The sequence below is a fragment of the Oryza brachyantha genome, chromosome 6, assembly GCF_000231095.2.
Source record: "Oryza brachyantha chromosome 6, ObraRS2, whole genome shotgun sequence".
NCBI classification, from domain to species: Eukaryota; Viridiplantae; Streptophyta; class Magnoliopsida; order Poales; family Poaceae; genus Oryza; species Oryza brachyantha.
Window position 1 is genome coordinate 18,590,988 of NC_023168.2, and position 11,147 is coordinate 18,602,134.

General features: G+C 40.8%; 1 protein-coding gene across 1 annotated transcript; it reads left to right on the forward strand.

Annotated features, from left to right (window-relative positions):
* The first annotated feature begins 992 nt into the window (after positions 1–992).
* LOC102718751 (very-long-chain aldehyde decarbonylase GL1-3) lies at positions 993–9,669 on the forward strand. The gene is made up of 10 exons (XM_040525372.1): positions 993–1,199; positions 1,337–1,563; positions 3,489–3,727; positions 4,332–4,551; positions 6,611–6,732; positions 7,023–7,279; positions 7,405–7,512; positions 8,479–8,685; positions 8,837–8,947; positions 9,100–9,669. Exons 1-10 carry the CDS (start codon positions 1,143–1,145, stop codon positions 9,427–9,429), a joined length of 1,878 nt encoding a protein of 625 aa, XP_040381306.1. The 5' UTR covers positions 993–1,142; the 3' UTR covers positions 9,430–9,669.
* Positions 9,670–11,147: the final 1,478 nt, after the last annotated feature.

Consider the following 11,147-nt stretch of genomic DNA (forward strand, 5'->3'; position numbering starts at 1 on the left):
TGTAGAGAGGGTTGATCGGAAGTTCTGATCTAATATTACTAAGAGTTTTCATATGTTGGTCGGAGATTCCAACGGCTGTTTTAATGTTTGAATATGTGAATAAGGGTAGTTTCTAAGGGGTGCGATTATTTAACAAATGCTCACCTCACTTGAAGGGGTTGGTTGTCACATGTTTTTGCTCGCCCTCGCTCGAACACCTTCCAACCTGCGACCTACATGGTCTCGCCAGACGCCTTTCACCAACTATGTCAATTCGACCGTCACTACTAACCATTCCTCTAAGCCCAGAAACACCATCCACTTCTTCACCCCCAACCCCCTCACCATCCCTCCACCCACAGCCCTCAAAACCTAAATAGCATGTTCTTTGCCAGAGTTTGGGGTTCGTTAAAGCATGAATCTCGGCGGTGATACGAAGGTCAGAGATTTCTATGGTTTCTACCGATGTATAACAAATTTAAATGAGAAAATGATGTGATTGGTTGATAAGAGTGATAAAAAAAATGCTATACTTTGGAATAAATTTATGTTGTACTTTGTTGTATTTTGGGGAAAAAAAAGAATAAGTCGAATTGGTTTTGAAATGCATGGCTTTCTATGTTAAACTCTAATTATTAATTTCTTTCATAATTAATATATTATCGACAGCTACTATACTAACATTATGAAAAGAAAGTACCTTTTCAATTTGAACCAATATGTACCACATGCATGGCACTGCACACACACATGACTAGTTTAACTGCTAGTAAAAAAATGTAAATTTTTGACTCTTTAAATACATACTACACGCTTGTTAATTATGGTCGTTTAGGCGGGCCTCTTTTTTTCTTAAAAAAGAGAGAGTGAGCGAGTGAATTAAGGCATCCGGTCGAGCTGGCTAGCTAACCACTGCCAGAGCTGGGAAAATAGGAAGGGAGCTAGCTAGCCATTAAATTCTTTGATGGACTTTGGGCTCCCTCCTCTTGTTATAAATAGGGGAAGGTGTTGTTTGGCGTCTCCCAAGAATCATATCGATCATCGGTGGGCGAGGGACAAATCTCCATTCTTGATCCCAACCCACCAACAAGCTTAGCTTAGCTAGCTGCTTCATCGATCGCCATCTTCTTGCCGAGCTCGAGCTCTCAGCTGGGGCTGCCGCCATGGGCATGGGCTCTCCCTTGTCTTCTTGGCCATGGGCATTCCTGGGCTCATACAAGGCAAGCTTTACTCGATCAACTGCTGCATCCTTCTTTGCACTGTGTTCTTGTTCATATGTGTGATGATGATGAACTGATTGATGATGATGGTTGATGCAAAAAAATGATTAACGCCATGGATGGATGGATGGATGCAGTATTTGCTGTACGGGCCGGTGGTGGGGAAGGTGGTGCAGGAGTGGAGGGAGCAAGGGTGGGCGGGGCTGGGGTCGTCGTGGTGCCTCCACCTCGTCGTCCTCCTCGCGCTCCGGTCGCTCACCTACCAGCTCTGGTTCTCCTACGGCAACATGCTCTTCTTCACCCGCCGCCGCCGCGTCGTCGACGTCGGCGTCGACTTCCACCAGATCGACACCGAGTGGGACTGGTAACATAGTATTATTACCTCCGTTTACGTTTTCATAACGTAAAATGTTTGACTTTTTTCATTACAATAACTTTTTACCATTCGTCTTATTTAAAAATTTAGTACAAATAAAAAAATAACATATTGTACTTGAAGTTCTTAAATGATATTAGACAAATGATTAAACATTGCAAGAAAAAAGTCAAACATCTTACATTATGAAATAAGATTATGAAACGAAAGGAGTATTACGTACTACAAACTTTATTACTCCCTCTGTTTCTTAAAAGAAAAACTTTATTTTTAGCTTAATTATCTCATATGAATCAATACAGGCCCACCAATATGAAATTACTCTCCATCCGTCGAATACATCTTCAAATTTCAATACATATGTCATTCGCTCTAGCAAAATCTCATATGATAATTACTTAAGAAAATACAGTTTATTTAAAATAAACGAGAGATGCTAAAAATAAAATCCATTATGGAAGGGGGGTAATACACAATGCACACCCGCTGCAGTTACTGTTGTTGTTGGGCTTGGTACGTCGCCACGTCGGTGACGCACGCAGCGGTCGGGTCATTTACTACTACTCTAGGGTCTGTGTGTAACAGTAGCATAAGCTAAGCCTTTTCAGTGAAGTTGGCAGTATTTACTGCTCAGTTCTAAGATAGTTATTGGCTAGCTGGCAACAAATACCGCTAATAACATCCATATAAACGGTTTATCGATAATTCTTTTCAGCTATAGTTCGATCATATATGTTGAAAAAATAGCCAATATCTGATAAATAGAGATATAATTTTTATATGACAACTCTTACTACAAAAACCATAAATCCGACCAGCAATAAACACTGTGAGTATATGATTTCAACACAGGGGAACAAATATACCATCAAACATTTCTCATACAGTTTGCAAGAGAGAAATTAAGTCATAATAGAAAAAACTGTAAGTCATATTAAAAAATTAATATCATAATCCGAATATATTGCATAATGAAATTTAAATCATATCTTAACAATATGCAATTTTGCATAGAGCTAGCTATACAGGGGGTCAGAAGATGAGGATGTTCATATGTGCTGGCATAGTTGGCTCGTTTTGGGTTCCGATGGACATGATCTAAAATCGGACCATCATCCCGGCCGGTCTATAGCTTAAGACCATGACGCCATATCACACTTGAGAGGAGGTTGGAAGTAAAATTAAATGCTCGCGCAATTACTTCGTCAGCATTTCGGTGTCCGTGTTTGGTCTCGATTGCGAAGTACCATCGTCTCCTCCACGGCACCGGCCAGCCGCGTGCTGTTGCCGATGCACCTCGCAAGCATGTACACCCTTCGTCTTAAAAAAATTAAAATACTTAATATAGCGAGTAGAATTTAATAAAAAAATTTTGCAGTGTTAAGAAATTATTTTAAGATACTACTACCTCCGTCCCTGAATTAATGTTTGACATCATTGGCTTTTTTATACACGTTTGACTCTTCGTCTTATTTAAAAAATTTACATAATTATTAATTATTTTTATATTATCTTATTTATTGTTAAATATACTTTTATGTATATATAGTATTATATATTTGACAAAATAATTTGAATAAAATAAAGAGTCAAACGTGTATAAAAAAGTCAACGACGTTAAATATTTAGGGACGGAGCGAGTATATTTTAGCGTAAAATTTTAGTGTCTTGAATTCCTTAGTTTTTTGGTTTTAAAAAATGATCGCTCGAGATACTTATAGATCAATCACTCTATTTTGTTTTTGAAAGGAATGGATCAATCACTCAAACAGTGCTTTTTTTAGTATGAAAATATATGTATAAATCCTTATTATCGTTAATAAATACGCTGTGTGAGATGCTAGTCTATTACACGGCACATGAGTGATGTTTCTTTAGATTGGATGAATCATTATTTTCATTTTTTTTTGCAGGGATAATATGGTGATCATGCAAACCCTAATCGCGGCGGCGCTGGTGAGCAGCCCTCTCTTCCCAGCCACGTCGGATCTCTGGGTGTGGGACCCACGCGGGTGGGCCATCGCCGTGCTGCTGCATGTGGCCGTCTCAGAGCCGGCCTTCTACTGGGCCCACCGCGCCCTCCACCGGGGCCCACTCTTCAGCCGCTACCACTCCATGCACCACACGTTCCCAGTCACCCAAGCTCTCACAGGTTTGTGTACATCACTGTCCTCAATTACTGTACTAGTACTTGCTACAAACTTTCTTAGTCAATCTTAATGATGTTTTAATGATGGCTTAACTATTTATGACACGTGGAGAGGTAGAGTTTAGGATAGGCTTTTAGCCCCAATAGAAACTATTCTCTTGCAACCCGTTTGAGTGGTCCAAACAACATTCGGCTTGGATCTTCAGAAGTCAAAAACTCTTTCGAACAACACTCAACTTTTGAGAATTTAGAGTTACAGATCTAAAAAATAAATTAGAAGTTATCTCTCACCAACTGATTCTTAGAATTTTAAGCTCTTCCAAACAGACCCGAGAGGATGAAAACTTTAATCGTTAATACACCTAAAACAAGTTTTGTTACCTTTTATCTATCTCCATCCACCAGAGTTCTCTTATAAATATCACGGGTGGACACCAAACAGTTATTAAGCTTCCCATCGAGGTTTCTCTGAACAGTAAATCTTGTTTCTTAAAAGATGCAAGAGGCTGTTATATATTAATTGCAATTGTACATTCTCTAATAGTGCATAGTAACTAGTTGGGTGCTGCTAACCAACCTACCTGTGACGCATACGTGGTACGTGCAGCCGGGTTCATCACGCCGTTGGAGAGCCTGATCCTGACGGCGGCGGCGTGGGCCCCGCTTGCCGGCGCATTCCTGGCGGGGTACGGCTCCGTGGGCCTGGTCTACGGACACCTCCTCCTCTTCGACTACCTCCGGTCCATGGGGTACAGCAACGTGGAGGTGATCTCCCACAAGACCTTCGAGGATCACCCCTCCCTCCGATACCTCGTCTACACCCCATCGTGAGTCCCCTTTCGTACATAAATCTATGTTTTCATTCCATTAATTATAGTGATAGTATTTTACAGGATTATCGTCACCAGAATAATCTTGATTATTAATTTAGAGTTCTACTTAACAGTAGAAAATATATATATTAATCTAGTAGTATCAAGAAAAAAAAAACCCTACCATACCTGACAAAAACACATAAAAGTACATGTGTTTTTCTTTCTTCCATGTAGGAGTGTGTATATTAGCAAAAAGAAGTGTGCATTAGTAGCATACCTTTTCTTCTTGATAGAGGCATATATGTGTATAGTGGTGTCACCATGCAACCAACTCGAAAAAGATGGCATGTAGACTTCACAAAAAAAAAATCCAACAGTGAAAAATTGACGTGTTACGGCCATGGCCAACTACCCCAATTTATGGTTAGAGGTGTGGCGGCCATTGTCATGTGTCGACCTTAGTTATATTCAAGGCGTGTTTAATGAACATGGAGAAAATATCTGTTTTCTAAAGTGTCACTGATCGAATTAATCGAGTTGTCGCAGCAATTGCGAAATTCTTGTATTCCAAAAGAGACCTGATTTTGCATGGGGAATAAAAGGATTTGGACCGTGAAACATTGGCAGCGTGTAATTATGCCCTACCTTTTTTCAGCTAAATGGATGGATGAATGTCGACGATGGAATGTTTTATTTTTGTGATAATATTTGAGGGTCCAAACAAATTAATTAACTATTACAAACTTAAAAAAGTATTCGAAGAAATATTCCAACAAACTTATCTATTGTATTTTTTGTGAAACAATATTGTGGTGTCAGAAATTAAGAACTGTGTCCCTGATAAATTGATAATTAATCTATAATCCGTAAAAGGAAAAGAACAATTCAGTAGAATCGCTATCTTTTTAGTACTCTATGTGTGTCAAATTGCTAGGGCATATCATTTTCCAATATGGAATATACGTCGTAGTCATGTAAAGCTTATCGATCCTGTCCTGGTTATCGAATGGAACAGGTAACATTAAACCAGTGACTGCATTAATGCCAAGACTTGACAAGAATGGCCATATTATTTAGGTCTTGTTTAGTTACTAAAATTTTTCTTTAAAAAGATCACATCGAATTTTTGGATATCTAAATAAAGCATTAAACGTAGATGAACTAAAAACTAATTGCACAGTTATAAAAGAAATCTTGAGACGAATCTTTTGAGTCTAATTAGCCCATGATTAGCCATAAGTACTACAGTAACCAACATGTGCTAATGACGGCTTAATTAGGCTCAAAAGATTCGTCTCGCGGTTTCTAGGCTGGCCGTGAAATTCGTTTTTTCATTCGTGTCCGAAAACCCCTTCCGACATCCGGTCAAACATTTGACGTGACACTTCTTCCAAAAATTTTCTCAATCTAAACACCTTATGTTCCTAATTAGTTTGCTGCTATGTACCCCACTGGAGCCTGTACTCCGTACAGAACGAAGACTCCGTCTTTGTCAGGTTAACAGCAAATTAGGGTTTTAATGCAAGGCGTCCCGATCAAAGTAGCCCCATTGTTTTGCTTATAATAAGTATAAGCAAAACATATTTATGTATAAAACATATGTATATGTGTTTTAAGTGATTTATATGTAAATATTGTAAAATAAACTGTGGTGAAAAAACTCTAAAATCAAATTTAAAATTAAGTTTTAAAATTCTAATTTTTGTATTTATGCTTATAAGCTATTGGCAAAACGGTGATATTGAGGTGAGCGTGAGCACGAGGTCTTCGTCCGAGCGACTTGTACTCTTAAAGGAACTAAAATCAATGTTTTTGATAACCAAGTGGTCAAATAATTTAATTTCCCCAATCCATCCAGCCAGTGAGGATTGTGCATGAACAGAGCAGCTTAGCTAGTGGCTGTCAGGATTTAAGTAGAGAATTAATGGCTTTTCAAACCATTGTGGGAAATTGTTGGACATAGTCTTTGCAATTTGGAAATTAACCTGACGTGACGTTTTATGTTGATTTCAACGATATTCCTGGTAATTAAGACCGCTGCTAATCAGTGGGTGCATGTGGTGATGTGCAGGTATCTTAGCCTACACCACAGGGAGAAGGACTGCAATTTCTGCCTGTTTATGCCTCTCTTTGATGCCCTTGGAGGGACTCTCAACTCCCAGTCTTGGAAGCTCCAGAAGGAGGTCGACTTAGGTACATATTAACGAACTCCAGAATCCATAAGCGCCTCATACTTCACGGCTCTTATCTTTTTTTTTTCGTCTATGCTTATAAGTCAAAGTTTGAACGACAGAATTTAAAGTTGATTTTATGTTTTTTATCGTAGTTTTATCGGTCTTTAGATTTAAATCGCTACGAACATATATGTAATAGTTTTAGCCGACAATAATCGATTATATATACATGAAGTTTTAGTCGTGGTAAACTATATTTCTGATGAAAAATGGTATTTTGGGGGTAATTAAATGTGTGTGTGTGTGCAGGCAAGAACCACCGGGTGCCGGACTTCGTGTTCCTGGTGCACGTGGTGGACGTGGTGTCGTCGATGCACGTGCCGTTCGCGTTCCGGGCGTGCAGCTCGCTGCCGTTCGCGGCGCACCCGGTGCTCCTCCCGCTCTGGCCCGTCGCCTTCGCCTTCATGCTCCTCCAGTGGTTCTGCTCCAAGACCTTCACCGTCAGCTACTACAACCTCCGCGGCTCCCTCCACCAGACCTGGAGCGTCCCCCGCTACGGCTTCCAGGTCACCCACCCCACCCCACTCGCACATGCAGCCGTGATCGCATGACCCTGGCCAGAATTCTAATATAAATTTTTTATTGTAGGTTCATCGCTAACTTTATGAACCTTATTGAATTTATGATGCAGTATTTTATTCCGTCGGCGAAGAAGGGTATCAACGACCTGATCGAGCTGGCAATCCTGAGGGCGGACAAGATGGGCGTCAAAGTACTCAGCCTCGCTGCACTCAACAAGGTGTGTAAATCATATATTAACATCACACTTGATCTGATTAGCCATTTAGCCATATGTGTGTTTCAAATAGTACTTATACTTGGTGCACTATATGATAAGAAGCAATTTTACAGTACTTAAGTACTTGAGCAGGTACTCTGAGAGTTATCAAAATTTTAGTATAAAATTTGATACCTCCTAATACCTATGTACCAAATGGTACCAGAATTTTACACTAAAATTTTAGTATCTCCCGATACCTTCTTAAAAACCGTAAAATTGCTCTGCGAGAAGAGCCCGATAGAATGGTAGCATGTTGGCTGTCTTCCTCCAGTAGGACAAGGCCAAGTTGCTCTAGTTGTTAGCTAGCTGTTGCTCGATTAATTCCTTTATGGCCAGCATGTGGCCGTGCCATCCTGCTACTGTGCATGCAGCCACTCGACTTTTGGGCGACTGGTGTGATGGTACAAGCGAGCCAATGTGCCAATGATTCTGTGTGGAATAAATCCTTGATTCTGGGTAGGTTGCCAAACGTCCTTGATTTGTACTATGTGCTAGCACTCTTGTCCCTTAGCAACGTGGTTATAAAGATTGCCTGTCAGAGGTCACTGGACATGGATTTTGACAGCAGGAAAGTTGAACTGAACCAATCATTTTGGCACCATGAAGTATTTGTTTCTGGAATACACAAAAGAATTGCGTACCTTTGTGTTGAAAGAGCAATTTCATCCTTATCTTTTCGTTTTTATTTATACTTATAAACTTAAATTTAAATTTTTAACTTTAAATTTGGAGTTAATCGATTTTAATTTTTTTTATTGTGGTTATTCTTTTGACTTTGTCGTTGGATCGCTAAAAACACATATGTAAAATTTTACTCATAAATTATTTCTCGTTTGTAAATTATGTCGTTCGAGGAAAAAGCATTGACTGAAAACTTACTGTTGTTTTTGCTTGTGTTTTTTTTTTTTCGGTTTGGGAGAACAGAATGAAACGCTCAACGGCGGTGGAACGCTGTTCGTCAGCAAGCATCCCAACCTGAGGGTGAGGGTGGTGCACGGCAACACGCTGACGGCGGCCGTGATCCTGAACGAGATCCCGGGCGACGTCGCCGAGGTGTTCCTCACCGGCGCGACGTCGAAGCTTGGCAGAGCGATCGCTCTCTACCTCTGCAGGAAGAACATCAAAGTCTTGGTAAAGTTCTCTGCTTCATCAGGATTTACAAGGGAGTGAAAATGACTCAGATGCTAACACTGCGCGTAAAAAACGAGAAAATTTAGTTCAGTTAACTTAGTCAAAAAAAAAAAACGCGGCCTGTCTCACTGTACCGTGTCTGTTTGTTCAGATGCTAACACTGTCGACGGAGAGGTTCATGACCATTCAGAGGGAGGCCCCAGCAGAGTTCCAACAGTATCTGGTGCAGGTCACCAAGTACCAGGCTGCACAGAAATGCAAGGTAACACGAGCATACTATCGGCAGCAGAGATCACCATAGCGTTTTTCTGAGGAAAAATAAAATAAGCGAATCGTTGTTCTTCCTCATTTCGCCGTTAAACTGGTCGGTGCATGCAACGCAACGGGCTGACGACGTGAGGTGATTTTTTGCAGACGTGGATCGTGGGGAAGTGGCTGTCGCCGAGGGAGCAGCGGTGGGCGCCGGCGGGGACGCACTTCCACCAGTTCGTGGTGCCGCCGATCATGGGGTTCCGGCGGGACTGCACGTACGGGAAGCTGGCGGCGATGAGGCTGCCCGAGGACGTGGAGGGGCTGGGCACGTGCGAGTACACCATGGGCCGCGGCGTGGTGCACGCGTGCCACGCCGGCGGCGTCGTGCACTTCCTCGAGGGCTGGGAGCACCACGAGGTCGGCGCCATCGACGTCGACCGGATCGACGTCGTCTGGAACGCCGCGCTCAAGCACGGCCTCACGCCGCCGTAAAATGGCCGCCGCCGGCGATGGCGACGGCCGTGCTGCATGCTGCTACGTCGTATAGTACCGTAAGTACTACTGTTGTCTCGTGTCGATGGAAGGAAGGATTAATGGTTCGTCGCTGGCTCGATCGGCTATTAGATCGGGCGTACGTGTTGCATGTGTCGTACGTGTGTGTGTTAATAGGGTACTGTAAGAATACCTCCAAGAAATGACAAGAAAGAATGGCTGATCGATTCATTCCTCCTCCATGGATGGCTCTGTGATCTTTGTGCTTCAAGTATGTCACCGGCGATGCGGCAATACCTTTTTTTTTTCTTCTGATTATGTCAAAATTTAAACTCTTATCGTTAAAATTAGAATTAATTTTAAGATTTTTTATTATATTTTATATTTTATTATTTGTTTTTAGATCGCTAAGAAAATATTTATAATTTTTTTATAAATATGTTATTTTGCTTTTTGCTCCAAACATCTAAAAGATGACCACTTCATGGACGTGGTGTGAGTGCAGCGGCAGCACGGCCATGGAATCCGAAAGAACAAAATCGTGGCGTTGCTATGAGGCTTTTGGGGTGTTTTCTCGTTACCAATCATGCTTTAGCAGTACAATTTGCCACACCTAAGTTTATATATCTTTGATTAACATGGTAGTTGTTTAATTGCAGCAATAGTTATGATGAGATTAGAGGAAACTAAAATCACACATGTTAATGACTCACAAAAGGTAAGATCACTTAAGACTTGTCAGGATGTGGCTAAGAATTTAACCATCTCAACTTCCGGCAGAGGTAAAGTGTGATCGGTGACCAAACAGGCCGTGCGTTGTGCTCTTTCGGCCCATTTACGAACGGACTCGAACATGCGGTTGGTGTCTTTCCGGCCCAAAAACTTGTTCCTGGAACGGCCCAGTTAGTTCTTGCTGCATCAACATTGCATTCCTGTCGTTTCAGTATGGACTTCATGGGTGAACTTTTTCACCTTCTAGCCTTTTCATAAAAAAATTTACTAAATAATCTCTCCAGAAACATTATTCATAAAAAAAACCCACTCGCTGCCAACTAACGTGGCGCTAAATATACACGATGCATCACCAAGGTGGGGTTTATTGAGATCTAGCATGCGCCGAGATGGGGTTGACGTGGAGTTATACCAGTCAATCCCACCTCGGAGCTACACATCCTAGCGTTAAGTATTTATACATTAACGTCATGTTATTTGGCGCCAAGAAACAGGTCTATTTTTAGATAATATTTTTAGAATGAAAATGGCTAGTTCGTGAAAAATTTAAGACTTCATCGTGTCATGCAAATCTAGTTCCCGTCAGAATACCTTGGTAAACATTTGCATCATCGTTGTACTTATTTCAAACTAAAAAAAATATACACCAAAGTTTTGTTTACACGTTGTTAACAACCTAAAAGCAAATACCGTAAGTAAACTGTCATAAAAAACCCTGCTTTTAACTTTAAAATCAAGTAATAAAATTTAAAATTTTTGCATATGCTTAGGCCTAAAAAAAACCTCACGTCAAGTTTTTAAATACATATTTGAAGTATTAAACGCAGTCTAATTATAAAACAAATTTTAGATTTCGCCAGGAAACCGCGAAACGAATCTTTTGAGTCTAATTAATTCATCATTAGCATATATTGGTTACTGTAGCACTTATGGCTAATCACGTCCTAATTAGACTCAAAAGATTTGTCTCACGATTTCCCACACAA